Source organism: Terrapene carolina, unplaced genomic scaffold (genome assembly GCF_002925995.2).
Source record: "Terrapene carolina triunguis isolate 2854851 unplaced genomic scaffold, T_m_triunguis-2.0 Scaffold66, whole genome shotgun sequence".
Classification (NCBI taxonomy): Eukaryota; Metazoa; Chordata; order Testudines; family Emydidae; genus Terrapene; species Terrapene triunguis.
The window spans coordinates 95,938,778-95,959,513 of record NW_020664417.1 but is presented as its reverse complement, the minus strand read 5'-3'; the positions used below and the strand labels follow the sequence as shown (position 1 = coordinate 95,959,513).

The 20,736-nt window shown below is 44.1% G+C and overlaps 1 protein-coding gene across 2 annotated transcripts in view; it reads left to right on the top strand.

Moving 5' to 3' along the window:
• Positions 1 to 848: 848 nt before the first annotated feature.
• Positions 849 to 20,736, top strand: part of SMOX (spermine oxidase) — a 35,156-nt gene continuing 15,268 nt past the window's right edge. Inside the window, exons 1-4 of one of the 2 annotated variants that reach the window (XM_026648117.2) lie at positions 1,005 to 1,079; positions 7,547 to 7,623; positions 8,345 to 8,569; positions 19,841 to 20,014. In XM_026648117.2, coding sequence (XP_026503902.1) covers positions 7,585 to 7,623; positions 8,345 to 8,569; positions 19,841 to 20,014 — 438 coding nt within the window. In that variant the 5' untranslated portion in view covers positions 1,005 to 1,079; positions 7,547 to 7,584. Of the gene's footprint in view, positions 1,080 to 7,546; positions 7,624 to 8,342; positions 8,570 to 19,840; positions 20,015 to 20,736 lie in introns of both variants that reach the window. The other variant, XM_026648116.2, reaches the window with a different exon arrangement.

Below are 20,736 nucleotides of genomic sequence, written 5' to 3'. Positions count from 1 at the left end.
TTTGCTGGCAGAAGTCTGATAAGATGAGAGGAAGTTTATAAAATGGATAGATCTGTAGGCTTGTTCTGGACTGTACCTGTGGCTGCTGAATTTGGACCATCGTCTGTCTCCTCCATGTCTGATCCCTGCGTACTACACAGAGGTGGAGAAGTTCAGTTAATATGTGCAAAGTGCTTTGAGATCCTCAAATGAATGGTACCTCAGAAGTGAAAAGCAGTGTGGTTGTTTTGTGATCATTAGTGCATTTAGTCACATTTCTTAACAATGCAATAATCAAATAGCCCTCTAATGAGCAAACCCTAGATTCTCCTCCCCACCCCCACTTTTGGTTCAGCTATTGGTTTGATAGCCGGTCTTCCTGCTTTGAGCTAAGTCCCATTTACCTAGTATCGTATTTATATGATCTAAAGCTTATGCCTTGTGGTTGCCACAGAAGCAGAATAAAGTTACGTTACTTCTTTGAACAGCTAGTTGTCACAGGGTGTGTGTTTTTGCTCTACCACAAAATTGCCACATCAGTAGGTTATATAAAGAGACAGGAGGTCAGAAATCCTATGAATTTGCTGGAAATGGTTACATAGTTACAATGTAGAGGGTGGAGACTTCAGTAGGCTCAATGATTGATGCTCCAGAGTCAAGACCAGAAACTCTTACATCCTTCTTTGCCCTTTCTGTGGTTCCCATTTGAAAGGACTTGTTCTAGTTCATAGGTTGACTTTCTTTTCTGCTAGTCATATATCTAGAGACTCCCCAAATTTGCTTCTGTGCTGAGAGAAGGAATCCTCCTGAAGGGTGAAGAGTTGTTGGTTTAGTTTCTTGAACCTGTTTGTTTGCTTTTCCTTAGATTCCTTAGAAAGAGAGCTTGGACGGCATGCAAAGTTGTGAAACATCTTCAGACAGCACTGATGATCCTCTTAGTAGTGGCCTACGGAGAAAACGACAGCCTCGAATAGTAGTTATTGGTGCTGGCCTTGCGGGCCTGTCAGCTACAAAATCTCTCCTGGAAAACGGTTTCACGGATGTAACAATCCTTGAGGCGTCTGACCGAATTGGAGGCAGAGTGCAAAGCGTCAAACTTGGTAAGGAAAATGTTGTTGTACTGTTGTATCGGACTCTCTCATCTCGCGCTTCTGGCAAGGGTTCGTATTATTACGAGGGTTAATTAGTTAGATATCCTCTTAAAGCCATTTCCTGGTCATTTGCACCTGCAAATGGATATTTTAGCCTGCAATTACCAGGCTTCTGGGTGCAATGGGTTATTGTGCATGTGAGGGGCACAGAGCTTCCCAAGCACTCAGAGCTTTAGATGAAAGGCTCTGCAGAAGTGTAAAGTATTATTGTGAAGTGAAGGTGTTGGTGATCATTTGGCTTTATAAAGAGAGTTCAGCGTGGCTGAGGGTGGGGAAGAGTATTTTTCTCCAGTAACTTGAGTGTATGAACTAGGAAGATTTCTTCTGTGGCATCCAATCTTTGCTCTTGGCTAAGAACATTCAGTAATCTGCTGACCACAGAACGTAGGTATCTTGGGGTACATACACTGCAGCGGGGAATGAGTTTTCCAGGCCGAGTAGACAGACATGCTACCTCTGCTTGAGCTAGCACGCTAAAAATGGTGTGGACATTGCGGCACGAGCTAGTCACCTGAGTGCAAGGCCACCTGACCCCCTGGCTCTGCACTCAGGTGGCTAGCCTGGGCTGCTGCCCAAGCCACATCATCCATGCTGCTACTTTTAGCGTGCTAGCTGGAGTAGAGCTAGTGCATGTCTGTCTACCTGGGCTGGGATGAGATTAGATTAGAATTAGTATTCCCATCCCGTTAGCTAATACATGGTAAGTAATGTGAAGTAAATGCCTAGTGAAGACAAGGCGGTGTGTAGCATTAACGTTACTCCTGGGGGAATTCTGTGCCACTGGGCATGTGCAGAATGTATGTCCCCCGCAGATTTCTTTGCTTCCCCGCAGAAAAATGACTTTCTGACAGGGAAGCAAAGGGTAGCCACAAGAGCGGTCATGTGACCCTCCCCAGCAGTATGTTTTGGGTGCCCAGGGCAGCCGGCAAAGAGGTAAATCACTGTGGGGTAGGGGGCGGGACTGGGAAAGACCCAGCTCCCTACCCTGCTCCGAGCTTAGCAGCTAGTCCTGGCTCGTCTGGGGAGGACGGGACTTGCTCTTCCCCTGCACGGCATCTGGGGCGGGGTCAGACCCACCCCCAGATTTCTCCCCCAGCTGCAAGAAGCTTTGCAAACTTCCCCCGCTTCCTGCACCCATCGCTCTTCAGCTGCAGGGGGAGGGATCCCTGTACAGAGACCTGCTCCCACATCCACCTAACCCCCATGCATCCAGACCCCTCATACCTAGACCCTCCCGTCGATCCTCACCCCCCGCATTCAGAACCCCCCCAATAAGCCCCACTCGCCCTGCACCTGGACCACTCCAATGAGCCACCGCACCGGGATCTCCACCCCACCGAGCCTCACCCTCCAATACCTGGATCCCCCACACTCCCCTGCCTAGCTCTATGCCCCCCACATAAAGACCCCCCCAGCTGAGCCCCAACCACCTTCACCTGGACCCCCCTGCAAAGTCCCATTACCACTGCACCCAGAACCCCCCCAACAAGCCCCTGTGCATCCAGATCCCCCCCACACCCAGATCCCCCACTGAGCTGCCTGCACCCAGATTACCCCACACAGAACCCTCTCAACCCACACCTGGATTCCCCCACACTAAGCCCCTCCACACTTGGATCCTGCCTGCCCACACCTGGTGCAACTGGCATGGAGGGGGGTGGTGTTTCCAGGGCAGGCCCAATCCTTGTGCTGTGTCAGGGTCGGGTGCAGCCTCACTGCTGAGTCCGTTTCCCAGGGGTGGGGGTGCTGCAGGATGATCTCCCACCTTCGTGCAGCCAGTGGCCTGTGCTTCTCCAATGCCATGCTGGAGCCTCTACATTTATTTGACAAATAAAATTTGCAGAATCTTAAAATATTGTGCGCAGAATTTTTAATTTTTTGGCGCAAAATGCCTTCAGGAGTATAACGTGTATTAGTTGGTTGAGGTAAACCGTAGGCTCCAAATTGCCTGTCTTCACTAGGATTTTTCCTTGTGTTGGTTACCACGTGTTAGCTAACATGAGGTAAGAACTCCCTTTTCTTCCTAGAGAAGGAAAGACCACAGAGTAACATAGTGAACAGGGAAGGCAAAATTAGGCCCTATATTAGTACTATACAAAATATTCCACAGGGAAAATATTGGCCCCTTAATATTCAAACCTTTAACACTTCCCTCCACTCACACGCATGATCAAGGATATTTTGGACACAGCCCATGGGGAGTAAATGACACATTTCCCATTCTAATCTCTGTGCCAAGTCTCGCCAGCGTTTGAAATGCCCTATTCAGACTCCAAAGTTTAGATTTGTCAAATAGCCTTTTCATTCATTTCCCTTCTGAAAGGTCACAGGCACTCATGTTTATTTACTGTGGTGAGTTTATAGAGTAAAATACAGTAAGTGACGTAAGGCCGGGCTAAATAAAGTGAAAGACGACCAGCTAGAGGCCCAAGTTAATGAATACAGAGAACATGGTCAAAAATTAAACTAGTTAGTTGGCATTAGGGAGGTGATTCCATAAGACTGATGAGGTTTATTTACCTACTGGTAGCACAGAATGTACCTTCTTATCTAATGTAGATGCACCTGTGAGTATCCCCTTTGCTTCTGTACAAGAGCAAGGCTGGCAGATTCTGGCTCCGAGGGCCTTTCATCTCCAGATCTCCAGTCTCTTTGAAAACATTCCTCATGGTTTAAATATTCAAAGCCACATCCTTAGCTGGTATAAACTGGTTTTAGGTTTGACTTCATTGGAGTCACGCCTGTGTGTACTAGCTGGTGATCTGGCTTGCTGTATCTGAGGACATATTGTTCCTGGTGGAGGATTGTTGGTGTTGAATTCTTTGTTACTGGTCATCAGGAGGAGCCCAAGTTTTCCTCCTATTAGGACAGGTTGCAAGGCCTTTATACGCAGCCCCTTCTCCTCAATGACAAAGCTAAGGAGTGGTCTAGTGATCTCTTCCTTGGGGTATGTCTTCACTGCAGAGGTAACTCAGGGTTTTACTTTAGTGTTGCCCCAACCCCCTGTGTGTCCACACACAAAACCCTCTCATCTGAGGTTGGTAGTGCTTTAAACCTGGGCTAGCTGGCCTGACTGGAGGTGTAGGCTAGAACTTGAGTACCACTTTCACTTGAGCGGGTAGCCCGTCCACTTGACAATGAGGATGCAAGCTAAACCATTCAATTGCTGATAGTCCTCCAGTGCCTTCCCACAATTCCCCTAATGTTCTCTGAAGGACAGACAAGTTTTTCCACAAGTCCACTGGGAAAGAATCAGAGCAGCTCAGCTTCCTGCAGCACAAAGATATGCCCCCTGAAGACCTAGTGACGCACACAGGGGAGCATAGCACCAGTTAAGACACAGGCTTTGCAGTGTGTTTGCTCACACCTGGGTGAGGTTAGATCTGGGTGCTGATTACCTGAGTTATCTGCAGTGAAGACGTACCCTTGAAGATAGTTACTTAAGGTCTAAATTCAGATACACTTACTTAGTATCTGCAGTTCCAATGAGACCTCTCATAGAGTTAGTTGTAACTCAACATAGACAAGTTTTTCAGAATTTCACTCAGGGCAATAACAAAGAAGAGATGAAGTGTTCTGCTTTAGTTATACACCTCTACCCCGATATAACGCAACCCGATATAACACGAATTCGGATATAACACGGTAAAGCAGCGCTCCGTGGGGGGCGGGGCTGCACACTCCGGTGGATCAAAGCAAATTCGATATAACGCGGTTTCACCTATAACGTGGTAAGATTTTTTGGCTCCCGAGAACAGCGTTTTATTGAGGTAGAGGTGTGTGTGTATATATATATAATATATACGGCCTCTGCATTGGTCTGATATATGTATTGCAACAATCATCATAACATCCAGGTGCTACATCACAGTGATGCATGAGAAATACATATTATAGCTAAATAACCATGTTAATGGGACCAGCAGACCCATTTTATGAGGACTGTATACTACTCTCTTACTAAGGGCTTGTTTACACTTACCAGGGGATCGACGCACAGCCATCGATGCATTGGTGGTCGATTTAGCGGGTCTAGTGAAGACCCACTAAATCGACCGCAGATCGCTCTCCCGTCAACTCCTGTACTCCACCGGATCGAGAAGAGTAAGGGGAATTGACGGGAGACTGTCTCCCGTCGACATCCCATAGTGTGGACCCCGCGGTAAATAGATATAAGCTACGGCGACTTGAGTTATGCTACTTACATAACTCAAATTGCGTAGCTTAGATTGACTTTATCCTGTAGTGTAGACAAGGCCTTATTCAAATGAAATTGGTATTGGAACTACTTAATTTTTCAAGCCCTGAAGGGCCCTGGAACTAAATGGAGTATCTGTGTAAAAGAATGTGATTAACTTCACAACTTTAAAGAATTTATCATGCCACTTACTCCAGGAAATAACTGGCTTATCCGCTTTGAGTAATGTCAGTTAATGGGTTTCTAAATATACAGGTGAGCTAGACTATTTTTAGTTTCCCTGTACAGTATTTAATTACATTCCTCACAACGGCTCCTATAGAACACAGGAGAAAATGGCTTTTCCTTTTTTGTTTGTGCTGTGACAGTAAAGTAAATGCTATTGGGTAAAAATAAAGAAGAATATGCTAGTATTTTGTGTTACTTTAAAAAATGCTGATAATTGAAAGAAAAAGAGCCAGATTCTATTTGGAAGTCAGTATTAATGCCAATTCACACTATTGTAACGGCGACCACAGACTGGCCTACGTGTTTTATATACTACTCCTGCTAATAATCTTGTATGCTATGGATTGCATGAAGATCCCAGGTAATAAGATCACTGTCACTCTAAACCTGAAATATTTATGAGCACTATACCGTTGACTGCTGGACTGAATCATTTCCACCAGACTGCATGATCTATGGGTATGTTCAGAAGTTGCAATGCCTTAAATATTAACACATTTAGGCCCTGATTTTGCATAGACTTGAGCACATGCTTTATGTGCCCATGTAAGTCTTTGCACATTCAGGACCTTGACGGATAACTTCCACTGGCACTTTACTTCCTTTTGAAATTGTTCTTGGCTTGGAAACCCAAATGTCTTGGGATTTGCTTTGAAATGGTGACTCATTCGTACAACTTGATAGCATCACTTCTAACAGTGAACCCACTGTAAATGTTAGCATATTTGGATGGCATTGTGATTGTATTTACATGTTAAGCACTATGTGATGGTGTAATCCAGCGGTTCTCAAACTGTGGGTCGAGACCCCAAAGTGGGTCGCGACCCCATTTTAATGGGGTCACCAGGGCTGGCATTAGACTTGCTGGGGCCTGGGACCAAAGCTGAAACCCAAGCCCCACCACCCGTGGCCAAAGCCCTAGCCCCACTGCCTGGGACCAGGTCTGAAGCTGAAGCCCTACTCCCACTGCCTGGGTCCAGGGCCGAAGCCCGAGGGCTTAAGCCCTGGGTGGTGGGGCTCAGGTTACAGGCCCCTTGCGCGGGGCTGAAGCCCTTGGGCTGCAGCTTTGGCCCCCCTACTCAGAGCAGTGGGGCTGGGCTTTGGCTTTGCCCTCCAACTCCACCTGGGACAGCCAGGCTCGGGCGAGCTCAGGCTTCGGTCCCCCGTCCTGGGGTTGTGTAGTAATTTTTGTTGTCAGAAAGGGGTTGCGGAGCAGTGACGTTTGAGAACCCCTGGTGTAATCAATTACGTGATTCTTACCTTCTTCGGTAGGAAGTTATTAAGAGTGAAAACATCTAGGCTAGTAGCTAACCTGCTAATTCCTAATAAAATATCCACATAAACTACAGGACATGCTGCATTGCATGGGGTTGACCATGATATTAAAGGGACAGTGTTGGGTCAGATTTAGTCCAAATTTGGTTTTGTACAAATGAGCTTTTACAAAACCTAACTGTAATAAGAAATAGTCCCATAAGTTAAGTTAAAATCTGTTAGAAACAGTGTTTCTTTTTAACCTAATAAACATGCCCCTGTGTTATCAGCTTAAACTTTGCAGAATTGGGCTAATACGTGAGAGTCTGAGGGCAAAACTGATTAGACCTAGACTAAAGAGAACCATGTAACTGACTAATCAGTTTGCATTGTCCAAACTGAGAAATGCAAAAAGCAAACAAACAGCATAGGTAGTGAAAAATAAATGATTTTTTTTTAATGTGACAGTGCATCTTTTTAAAGAAATCTTTCAAAGGCACAAATAATAAAATATGATCTAATTCCACCTTACGGAAATGCAGGTAGCTTGAGTCCTTTTGGTAAACAACACACACGTTTAATTGCAGAAGGCGGCTTTCCTGCATGCTAAAGTAAGCAGCCTCAGGCTGCCATTACAGGACAGTCTCAGTCTTTCCTGCATTCCTCTGCTTTAGTGGAACAGATGCCTTTTTGCCCTGTACTTGAATAACAATCACCTTCCCTCCCCTTCCCTCAGACTAAATTTGATGTTTGAAGGCTTTGGGTGGCCTACCGATGCTCTTATTCTTTCCCTACCACTTCTTCAATATTTATGTAAGTATTCATTTATATTCTGTTTGCAGTAGTACAGTACAGAGAGCCAACTCCTCTTTTCCTCCCCTAACCCCTCACACTTTCTGAGCAAGAGAGATCAATATACTCTCTGGTGCACTAAATTCTAATGATGTTCGTAGGGTAGACACCATTGCATTCTGCTGTTACACTGCTCAGAATCTGATACCGGGATATAGAAAATACTCACATAGCTCTTTTGAAGATATAAAGCTCTGTGCAGAGGTCCTTCCAGCATCCTTGTGATAGGTAAACGAATAGTATCCCTATTTTATAGGTGGGAAGGATGAAGTAGAGAGGCTAAGTGACACCTGTTGAGCTAGTGACAATCATGGATTAGGACCTGGAGTCAGGGATTCTGCTTTGTTCTTGAACTATTAGATACCATTGCTGCTGCATACCTTGGAATCTCTTTAGGGAACATCCCTCTTGTGATTGTTCCCCTTTTGTAGCACTGTATGACACTGTTGTTCCGTAGAGACCTACGATGAACAAACATTAGTATGACACTTAAACTTGTCCTTAAGTGAAAGCACTTCTTCAGTGCTTCAGTGTTGTTTTTTTGGTAACGTGGCATCATTGGGCAAATGTCTTATTTGTGCTCTATTTACTGCTCTTCATTTGTAGACTGGGATGTGACATACAACATCTCTGTGTAAACGAGTTCATCGTACTGGTCTAATTGGATTGTTCCCCCCTAGAGAACGCCACTTTTGAACTGGGAGCTACGTGGATCCATGGTTCAAATGGAAACCCAGTCTACCATCTAGCAGAAGACAATGGCTTACTTGAAGAGACTACTGATGGTGAGAGAAGCATTGGCCGTATCAGTCTTTACTCCAAGAATGGGGTGGCTTATCACCTTACCAACAATGGGCAGAGGATTCCGAAAGATGTGGTTGAAGAATTCAGTGATTTATACAACGAGGTTGGTATTTAGCAGCCTGCTCCGGTTGCACATTGGTCTGAAAACCACTAGACACTTGTCAGTGCCGAGACAGTAGAAAAACTTTTAATGCCTTCAGTTTCTCTACTTAAAATAAGTTTTGGATTTTTTTAAAAACCAATATGGTGCCTTCTACTTAATTCAGTCACTGGTTAATGTGATCAGAGCTCCTGGAACCAAATCACACTCAAGGAGAATACCCCTTTTGTCCTGTCATATGATCAATTCTCATCACTTCCAGCAAATATTGTGGGATAATTTAATCAATAGCTGTAGACTTGCCATTTAACTAATAATAAGGAAGGGGCCCAAATGAGGCGGAACATAATAACTTAGAAAGATCCAACTAAAAGATGTGGCAGTGAGACATTGTTATTGACATTATAACTACTACATTGTGCTGTGTAAGCTATGACATTCATCCTAATATGAATTACAAGCTCGATTGCATCACAGGTGCTGTGACAAATGTTACAAGGGTTAAATATAATTTCTCTCCTGGAGAGAGTTTTCATTTTTATGATTTGGAAACTACCTGTAATGTTCATTCCTCTATCTTAAGTGATTTTCTCCAAAGAGCTATGTAAAACAGTGTTTGAGCTCATGGTAGAGACTCCAGACGAACGAAAAATAGAAATGAAAGCACTAAAAAAATTAATAAATGGAAAATTGCAGAATAAAAGTGGAAATACAGGTTCAGTAATGAAACGTGTCCTAAGCAAATACCCAAGGAAAAGGCGATCTTCGGTTTCCTAGATAGGTAAGGTCAGTCTCACTTTGGTGTAAATGGGCACCATTCTACTGATTCTAGTGGAGTGATGCCTGCTTCTGCTCAGGGTGAATGTAGTCCCTGATAATTAATGGTTGAACAGATGTAAAATGGCATTACTTTTGTACTTTATAATACCAAGACTTAGGCTGTGTCTACACTACCGCAGTAAGTCGACCTACACTGTGCAACTCCAGCTACGTACCTTAGATTGAGTTACCGCGGGGTCTACACTGCGGGGAATCGAGGGGAGAAAATTTCCTGTCAGCTTATCTTACTCTTCTCGTCGGGGGTAGAGTACAGGGATCGACTGGAGAGCAATCTGCAGTCGATTTGGCGGGTCTTTAGCAGACCCGCTAAATCGACCACCGGTGGATTGATCTCAGAACATCGATCCCTGCCGTAGTGTAGACCTGCCCTTAGACTTAAACAATGCTAAGACCGCTTGCCAGGTTTCACTCTAATTATTCTCCTGATTGGTTTCCTCTATTTCTAATTATATTTGGGTGAGGGGCCAATATAAAATTTGCCCAATCAAAATGCTCTCCGAGTGGGTTACATAAAATGGGGTTGGGGGTGGGGAACTATCCTTGCCAAGTTGTAGCCATTTGTAGAGCCCTCAAAGTTTGCAACTGGATCTGAACTTCACCTACACTTGTTTGGGTAAATCTTTTTTATAATGTCACACCCCTGGGATCAGCCGGACATCGTATAATATATATTTAAAAATATGTACATGGGTATTCAAACTGACATTGGTAAAATCCTTCACCAGAGGCCATTAAGGAAACAAAATAGTTATGGGGTGAGAGCTAAAGTGCTATCGTGGATCAGAGACCGAGTGGAAATGCTGATTTTCAAAATAGAAAAACGTTGAGCATTGTGCCATGACTAGAGCTAATGAATACGTGGCCTATAAGTAATTGGGTTAATAGAGAGGATTGTGGGGAACATCCGAGGGGTCTAGTTAAGATAGGCAATTGGGCAACACGGTGGCAGATGAAATCCCACTTGGACAAGTGCAGGGTGATGCACTTTGGCAGGTATAGTTTGAGCTGCTTTTACTTATTACTAGGTTTTAAAATTAACAGTAGCCCCTCAGAAAAAAGAGCCGGGCATCACCATGATGAGCTCAGGGAAAACCTCAGTTCAGAGTGCAGCAGTGATCAAAAAAGCAAATAAAATGTTGGGCCAGATCAAAAAAGAGAGAGGGAATAACACTGGAAATGCTGTAATGAATGACATTATATAAGAAAACGGCATGCCACTGCTCTGAATACTGTTTTCAGTTCTGATCATCCCATCTCAAAGATATAGAAATATAGAAAGTGTTTCCAAAGGGGAATGAAAATTACTAGAGGCCTAGAATGACCTGTTATGAGAAGGAAAGAAAAAGAGGTGAGAATACAGTTTAGAGAGAAGTCTAATACAAGTTTACAGAGGGATACAAAGTGAATGGTGAAGAAAAGTCAGTTTTGCACTTGGGGTTACCCTTTCTCATAATACAATAACAAGGGGCCTGCCAGCGAAACAAACGTCAAGCTGATCTTTTTTTTTTTTATGCAATGCATAATTAGCTTGTTACTACCAGAAGATAACCTTGTGGCCAATAGCTAAGAGTCATAAAAGGATTTGACGTTTATATGGGTAGTAAACACATCTGCTGTTACATGTGCTGGGATAAAAATGTATTAGGGATCTCAGCATTCTTACTTTAAGACATAAGCCAACCCTCAGTTGTCTGGGACTAAGAAGTAACTTTCCCCCATACCTGTGTTGCATCATTATTGCCCATAGTGGGGGAGACACTCATCTCTGAAGCTTCTGGTACTGGCTGCTCTCAAAGGTGGATGCTGGATTAGGTGGATGATTGGTACCGGTCGGCTAAGGCAAGTCCTGTGTTTCTCCCCTCTCTCTGTTTTTGGGAACAAAAATAAGAGAAGTTGTTATGATCTTTTGAAAACCCAAATTGCAAAAGAAACCAAATGTGCAATATCACTCGCTGATGGATGAAGTAAATAGGAAAGTGCGTAGTATGTGTGTGTGGCTTCAGGAACTTTACTCTTGCATAATGCACAGACGAGAATGTGGTCTCTTTACACACAGACTGAGTTAGCATGTTGCATTACTTCTAGCTTTTATATTTTTGGTTGTGTTGGTTCCTTATGGTTTTACTGCTTTGGATGATTTGCAGGTTCTTGTGCCACGTTTATAATTAAAGGGGAGGGGGAATGAAAAGTGGGCATTCAGCCTGCTTCAGTTTGAATCTCCTCTTTATTAGTTGGTGGGATTGTATGTTGGGGCATTTTACAACATCCCTAAAACCACTCTGAGCAAACAACCACTACACTAAATCAGTGGCAAATAAGGCGAATCTGAAAACTGGATGCACGTGACATATTTAGCTTTTCCTCACAGTCCTCTCCAGGGTCCTGACATACCTTTCCCTCACAGGGTGATCTCCAAGCCACTTTCTGAGCCCGGAGAGTCCCCCACTGTGATCAGGGTCCCAGGGGGGCCACACTGAGATTGCTTAATCAGGGCAAACTGCAAAGAATGGGGAAGATGATTCCCAAAACTGGTGGTTGTTCTAATACTTACATTTACCAAGCCAGCAACAAAGCAGCTTCTACAACACCTTACTGGTTACCCAGAAGCCCAAAACACAGTTCCCTTAAAACAATTCAGCCTTGGGCTCCCACCCAGACAGCCAAATCAAATATGATGAGGATTACTGAAAATCTTATTCACCATATAAAAAGTTGTACCAATCCCAAAAGATCGGACACATCGCCCACCAGGTCAATGAATATTTCAGATCTTACGCAGCCAATTCTTATTAACTAAACTAAGATTTATTTAAAAAGAAAAGAGTATAGGTTAAAAGATCATTATACATACAGGTATGAATAGAGTTCTTAGGTCAGTTTCGTAATAGAGATGGTGAGTTTTAGAGTTGCAAAAGGTTCTTTCAGAATCAATTCCATAGGTTATAGCCCAATGTCCAATATCTGGGTGATCCTGACTGGAGCTGGGGACCTCAGTCTTGGGACTCAAATGTCCCCTGAGGAAGCTGAAGCAGATCTGAGATAACAGGATCAGGGCCCAAGAGTTTCTTTTATAATTCTCTTGCAGCCTCTTGACAGCAGGTGAATAATAGGTGAAGCACTGTGGCTTTGAAGTAGAACTCCTATTTCCTCAGCATCACTGATAATTAGCTACATGGATCAGCATTAGGCAACTGCCCATCTCCCACCATTTGCATCCGATGAAGTGGGCTGTAGCCCACGAAAGCTTATGCTCATATAAATTTGTTAGTCTCTAAGGTGCCACAAGTACTCCTGTTCCATTCACAAGTAGTTTATTACATACTTCAAAGAGAAATGAAGACCGTGATATTACCACTTTTTTACAGTTCATCTAAACGTTAATATTCCCTTTTTGATCTTTGAATCAATGAAACATAGTGATAGACAGGAGCTGTCTGGTTACATTGTTAACATCTAACAAGATATAGGTAAACATAGACTAGTACAATCACTATCTTTTCCCAATTCTTTAACAATACAAGTCTACATTTCAAAGCTCTCGTCTATCTAACGTGGCTTTGCTAGCTATTTATAAGGAATATCCCTAATTACCATTTACATACTTTCCTAATATGTCTTTAAAGGTAGAATTTGGGTCATTTAGCCTGCAAGTTGCTTAACCGTTTCTGACTCAGTATCACACCCACTTTTAGCCCTTTTAACTTCATTAGTCTCCCAGGATGTGGTCTTCATTGCTGGGAAAGGTGTGTTTTACATTGATGTAAAATTCTGGAGGAGACAAGGCACAGGTAGTTTCCACCTTGATGGAGCTAGGCGAGGTAAACCCTGGGTGAGGGGGTGGTATAGTGTTGACCTTGATTAGCTACCTCCAGGTAAAAACAACAGGGCCTTGTCTCTGTAGGATTTTACATTCTTAACAATAATAATGTAAGTACTATAGTGCCTAAGAGCCCCATCTTCAGTTTCAAAACACGCCTACCTTGTGCATTGAAAACATAGCACAATCGGCCCCACCTCAATGACCCTTTTTCTGGTTACTGTAGTTAATGGCCTCAGAGTCAGTCAGCGTTCCCCTGTGTGGTGCATGGTTGGTGGGTTTAAAGAGGTAGCTGGAGAATGATTAAGTTCTCTTCCCCTGAGGCTCCCACCCTCTGCTGGGCTTTATGCCAGTTCAGGACTAAGCTGTTTTCCCCTGCATCATAGTCTATCACGCTACCATTTGCCTGGCCCACTAGATACCGAGGGCCTGGTTTGTACTGGGGTTACACTAGCATAAGACTGCCATGAGACAGGGGTATAAATCAAGCCCTTCGTTTTAAAACCGAGTTAGAAAGAGTGCTTGAGGTGAGTTCCGACAATCCTTAGGAAACTGCACAGATTGAGATGTGCCATCCTGGCCTTACTAATTCAGCACTGAATAACTTTTAAAATTTGCTTTTCAACATCTGGCCTCCTGGAGAGACTGAGTGGAGATGCTGATGCCCTATCTCTCTCATTCTAATAGAGAAGGGGCTGTTGGCAGGGCGCAAGGCTCTGGAACGCCCTTCTGTTTCTAGACTGAAATAACCCAGATTTGCTGATTTGGGGCACGTAACAGGACCCATTTGTTCTTCCCAGCCTCAGAGAAGAGTTTGGCCAGTTCTTCACTCTGTCCTGTTTGCTGGTGTGTTACTGTTTGTATTTAGAGCTGTCCCTTGGTGGAAGGGGTAAGATGACATTAATATTTGACTTTGGAATTTTTGCTAATTGGCCTGGTACGGTCAGATCCTGCGTACGTGTGCTTTCTAAATGGAAAGAAAACCAGTAGAATCTTGTACACGCTCCTGTGCACTTCATCTTGCCAAGCTCTTCGAAATAAACCTTGTTTAGAGTCTTTTGGGTATGCTTTGATAGCTATGTTGTAGGAAAAAAATAAAATTAGGTGTTTTTCTATGTCCCGTATTTCAAAAATGCCATTTTTGTCCAGTAACTTTAAATGGAGTCTTGTACACTCGTTGATGTTATAGTTTTTTTCAGGTTTTTGTCTCAAGAAACAGCCTCAAAGTATCTCCAAATGGATGAATACAGTTCTGTCTCCCCTTTATTAGAAATTCTCATTAACCGCACAGTCTTGGTTTGACCTTTGTATGGTCACTGACAACAGATTTTGCGGTATGTGTGTGTATATATAAAGGATACACTTCCGTTTTTTTGTCTGTGTGTGTGTGCACGCATATTCTTTCCATCATTAGAAGCATAAATATCCCTTTCCACAAGTAGATTTAGGAAGTGTGTTCAATCTTAAACTCAGTCAATACTTGATACATTATTAAGAGATACTTCGTTGTAAGATTCTCTTGGCATTTCCAATCTTGCTTCTTTGCATGTTGCTGCTGAAGGAGCTGCCATTCACAAAATCATTTAGCAGTGCAGGCCCGTGACTGGGGCCCCTTGGTGCTATCATAATAAATACAGACGATGATATTTTCCTGTTGTCTGACCAGTTGGATCACATACTTAGGGGAAAAAAAACTCATTTGGTGTTTTCCCCACTGAGGGAGAAATGTGTGTTTCTCTTCTTTCCTCTGGTGCCCAGTGAATACTACAATGGACAATGAAAACATGCCTATGGCTAATTTAGTCTCTGGGCCAAGTGGTAACTGGATTTTAATACAGCTTTGCTTGTCTTGTGAATGTGTTATCTGCTTATAGTCTGCAATCGGCTTATGAAAGCTGAGCTGCATTATGCTGAGGCAAGGTCTGCGGCAGCTTTTAGCAGTACTTGTTGGAAGTGGTTAGACCTCAGAAATCTGTGCCATAGTGTAGGCCCATGAACTGCCGCCTGCTGAAATTCCACAATACTTCTGATGTGGAGGCGGGGGAGAGAGAGACCATTCCCCCCCCCCCTCCACTGCTAAGGACTCCCAACCTCTCTTGTTTCGAAATCCCTATGCTTTGGGACAGCTCTGTGCCTCAATCAGTATCCTTCTCTTTTCCTGTTTTCTACCAGTCTCCTTATTCTCTTCTGTGTGTCTTCCCGTCTCATCATTTCTTTTTCTATGTTTTGGTTTTTTCTGGTACTGCTCCTTCATTTGTTTTCTCTCTCACCCCCCACCCCAGTTCACTTCCTGTCTCTTTTCTCTCTGTTCATGTTTATTAAATAAAACTTCAAAGCAACCCCCCCAAATTACAGTCACAACAGGGGGGCAGTACACAGAGGCAAAAAGGAAACACCCAACCCCCTCCCCCCGACTTTTTGTCCTGAGAACTAAAAGGTCAATTTGATACCATAGTCCCCAATACCGATTGCCATTTTGCCAGACTCATCGTTTTTTTCTCAGACGTTTTTAGCAGCCGAATGACTGCACAAAAAGCTCGAAGTACAGTTTCAGGTGAGTCATCCAGGGCCTGGAAACGGCCAAACAGCAACTACTGCATTAACAACTGCGAGGGTCTCAAGGAAAATACATGGCAAATGTCTGTCCTTCCTTATCAAGGTAGATACTGAATCCCCTGGCGCCTGAAAACTCCAAAAGGCAGTTGTCTATAAGTCTGGCCACGTGACAGCAGACCTCTGAGTTTTGAGGCCAACAGATCCTTTCTCTCCCTCTGCAACCGCTGTCTTGTGTTTTGTCCCTCACGCTGCCCACTGGCAGCCAGGCCTTTGTAGTGCACCGAGGGACTGGGATAGAACACGGGGACCAGCTGTGGTGGGTGGGAGAAAGCATGTGGCCTCTAGTGGCCCCTGCAGCTTCTTACTACAAGCCACAGGGATGGACGTCCAGGATCTTCCTACCTCTCTTCTGGCTGGGAATTGCAGCTATATGGAAGGTGCAGGAGGCAATTAGTTTAAACCATTTTCCATAATTACTCCTCAACACTGGTATGTTGAAATCATGACTATCCAGTTCTGTCAGAGAGGTCAGTAGTTTTAATCCAAATACCTTCGATGGGAAAAACTCTCCAACCAGAGATCTTGTCTCTCCGCTTATAAAGCACTATGCTTCCCTGTGGTGCTAGATAAATAAGAAGGTGGCACAGATTCTAGACAAATAAGTTATTCCTGGGATTGGTTGTACGTCTGTGATTTATCATTAAGGGCTTTCCTGCCTGTCTTTGTTCTGGTAAGTTTTTCATTTGATATGAAGTACCATTACTCACAGTTGAGCAGTTCTTGGAATCATGCAAACAAAAGACTTGATTATTCCAGAGGGGCACAAGTGGTTGGTGGTGATGGTTGTGTTTTAATAACCGCTTCCTCCTCACCAACAGTAACAATGACACAATTTGTTGGGTCATCTTGTTATATGAAACGCCTTCTCAAAAAAAAAAAAAAGAATTCTACCTTGATCTCTTTTGATGAGATTACAAGGTTGGTCGATAAAGGTGATAGTGCTGAAGTAATGTACTTAGATTCCTGTAATGCATTTGACTTGGTACTGCATGGCATTTTGATTAAAAAATGAGAAAGTTATAAAATTGACACGGAACACATTAAAAGGAGTAAAAGCTGGCTAATTGATAGGTCTCAAAATGTAACTATAAATAGGGAATCATCGTCAGACGGGTGTATTTCTGGGGGGGTCCTGCAGAGATCAGTTCTTGGCCCTACGCTATTTAACATTTTTAGCAGTGACCTGGAAGAAAACATAAAGTCATTACTGATAAAGTTCGCAGATGACACAAAAATTTGGGGATTGGTAAATAATGAAGAACTTGAGTCATTATTATAGAGCAATGTGGATTGCTTGGTAAGCTGGGCACAAGCATCTAGGAATAAAGAATGTAAGTCATTCTTACAGGATGGGGGATTGTATCCGGGGAAACTGTGACTGTGACAGAGATTTGGGGGTTGTGGTGGATAATCATCTGAACATGGGACATGCTGAACAGTGAAATATAGTGGCCAAAAGGGCTAATGCAGCCCTTGGATGCATAAATGGGAAGTTTGAGTAGGAATAGAGAAGTTATTTCACCTCTGTATTTGGCACTGGTGCGACCAGTCCTGGAATCCTGTGTCCAGTTCTGGTGCCCACAGTTCAAGAAGGATGTTGATACATTGGAGAGGGTTCAGAGAAGAGCCATGAGAATGATTAGAGGATTAGAAAACATGCCTTATAGTGGTAGGCACAAGGAGCTCAATTTATTTAGCTTAACACACACACAAAAAAAGGTTAAGGGGTGACTTGATTACAGTACCTACCTGGGGAAGAAATATTTAATAATGGGCTCTTCAGTCCAGCAGAGAAAAGTGTAACACAATCCAATGGCTAGAAGTTGAAGCTAGAGAAATTCAGATTGTAAATAAATTGTAAATTTTTAACAGTGAGGGCAATTAACCACTGGAACAATTTACCAAGGGTTGTGGAGGATTCCCCATCACTGACAATTTTAAAATCAAGATTGGATGTGTTTCTAAAAGCTACGCGTTAGGAATTATTTTGGGGGGCAGTTCTGTGTTATACAGAAGGCTAGCCTGGATAATCACAATGGTCCCTTCTGTCCTTGGAGTCTCTGAATGTATGAAATGGTGGAAGATTCAGCCAGTTGAGCAATCTCAGCTGGGAACTCTTGGGTGCTTCATGACCGTATATGAGTGGTCACTTGTGTATAGAGTGGCCACTCCCACATTCCCAGAATACCAGACATTCCAGTACTTCTGGGAACGGGGAGGGGGCCGCCCCTGCTGGCATGTACACGTAAGGTCATGCTGCATGGGGGACCTCATTTTGAGGAGCGTGCCGCCCCAGTCATGCTGGCAGGGGTGGGGCAACGTGCTCTTTAGAATGGTGTCCCCCAGACAAATCCATGTGCAGTTTGGTCTCAGTACGGGATACGGGACAAACCACCCAAAAAGGGGGACTGTGGTTTAAAATCAGACGAGCGGCCTCCTTACTTGTGAATCATTCACACTTGTATATATTGATTTCAGCATAAGAGCCCCTGTTCCAGAATATTGGACTCCTGGATAAATAAGAATACAACCTGTTAGAATTTGGGGGATATGTAATGGTCAACCTATGGATTCCATTTTTGTTTTGTGAATGCCATGTTGTATTTCAACCACCATTTTGAATGTAACCTATAGCGTGGCTTTGAATGTTCGTTTGTAGCAGGAACTTGACACCATAGAGGGCAGGCTGTGTCTAGGAAGCTGTGACAGCGTAATTAAAGGCCATCAACACTGAATGGCTTATACCCTGGTGGAACAATGGGTTTGCTATGAGCAGTGCCATTGATTTTGGACAACTCTCTGCCTAGAAGCTTGGCGAAGAGGGGGTGTTGGAACCTGGAATTCCCTAGCACGGGCAAGAAAGGTGTCAGAGGCTGTCTTTAAAACTGGAATGCTCTGTATGCAAAGGAAGCCATTCTCCTGCCAGAAGCAAGGCTAGTCAGGCCAAGGAAGGTCAGGCTGCCTGGCCTAAAGGACTGAGCCCAATGCCAGGACTCTCAAGGGTCGTGAGGACATTGAAGGGGAATTGTATTTATGGAGTTTATGGAAAACGATAGATTTGTAATTCTTGTGTTTTTTAAGAGTAAAGTGTGCGTGTGTGCATCAGACCTTCCTTGACCAGGTGGACTCTGCAGATAACGTGGGGGCTCTGGAGGACCGTGGCGCTGGTTCCAGGGTCTAGGCTGTTGAACTGTGGGATCCCACTACCTAAGGAGAGTGTCAGACATGGGGTCTATACCTGAGAGACCCATAGCTAGGTACAGTGGCCAGACACTGTCCGGACCCAGGGGGCTTAGAAGTGTGTGGGATTGAGTTGATGGATCCACTCACAGCAGACTGGTATCTGTCGAAAGCATGTGACAGGGCCAGGTTGTGACAGTCTGAGAAACACAAAATCAGAAATAGCAAACCCAGTCACTCGCCCTACAAAAGAAGCCAATCCCCCAAACCAAACATTCTCCAACTCCATTCTCACCCTAACAAAAACCCAAACTTCAACCCTGCCTGTACAGAAGTAGTATTCGGGTATAGGTGCTCCCTGGTCTGCCACCGTTAGCGGGCAACTGGGCCACAGACACAGTAGCAATATTGGTACTGTAGCTTGAGTAACAGGATTTAGCCACTTGAGGGTGCCATGATTGCACAAGAAGCTCTGTCCCTTCCCCCAGTGGAAGGTAATGGTGAAACGCCCATATTTTGGGAGGATCGACAGATATAGTGTGTTCCTAAATAGCTACCAGAGAACATTTTAGGCAGGTCAGAGTTCTTCCAATTTGTCTTTGACCCTCTGATTTCCTATCCTCTGCTGACTGGCAGAGCTGTGGATAGAATCCTAGAATATCAGGGTTGGAAGGGACCTCAGGAGGTCATCTAGTGGGGTGGCCTGAGCTTACCGATCCTGGGTGAAGAGGAGTGCGCACGCTGCTCAGGGCTTGGATTCTGCACACTCGAGCTACTTGCTGTGAGTGACTCTCTCCCTCTTTCTGTCCTGTCTCTGGCAGGTCTATAACCTGACTCAGGAGTTCTTCCAACGTGGTAAACCAGTCAATGCTGAGAGCCAGAATAGTGTGGGCGTCTTCACACGGGATGTGGTGCGCAAACGCATCAAAGCCGATCCAGATGACTCGGAGACCACCAGGAGGCTAAAACTAGCCATGATCCAGCAATATCTTAAGGTATGTTTAAAAAGGCAGTTCAATCACGGGACATTAGAAAGCTGGCTAAGAGTTATGTCCTATCACTAGGGAATTACTTACATTGGTCGTCTTTGCAGCTGGGATATTTCTAGTTCATATATTAAATTTTCCTCATAAGCTGGACATCTCCACAATGGGCTGGCAAGTTATGAGATGTCTCATCAGTTCAGTTAAATTCCTCTGTGTGGTGTTATAACATTCAATCCTCTATCCTGCCACTTACCAGCCAAAGACAGCATACTGCCAGCTCCATTTAGGAATGCTACCTTTTTGCCCCATACCATGGACCATGTGCTGCAGGCAGAGTGTCATTTATCCCCTTTTGCCTTTCTCCAGAGCTTGGAAACCAGGAAAATTAACTCTGATAATACAAAGCTGTTGGGGCAATCCCTGCAAAATAAATCATAGAAGGTCATCTAGTTCAACCCCTTGCTCAAAGCAGGACCAATCCCCAACTAAATCATCCCAGCCAGCATCCCCCCCCCCCCCCAAAAAATCCCAAAGCATCTTAACATTCATTTGAAAGGGGAGAGAGAATCAGATCAAAGGTAAACTGTATTGATTAGTACCTCCATGCTACTTGCCAAGTAGATCCTGCCTTCTCTGTATCTTATCTTGAGGATGGGACTTGTGCCGCACCAAGCAGTCAACACTATGTATCCGAAGAAGTGGGCTGTAGCCCACGAAAGCTTATGCTCAAA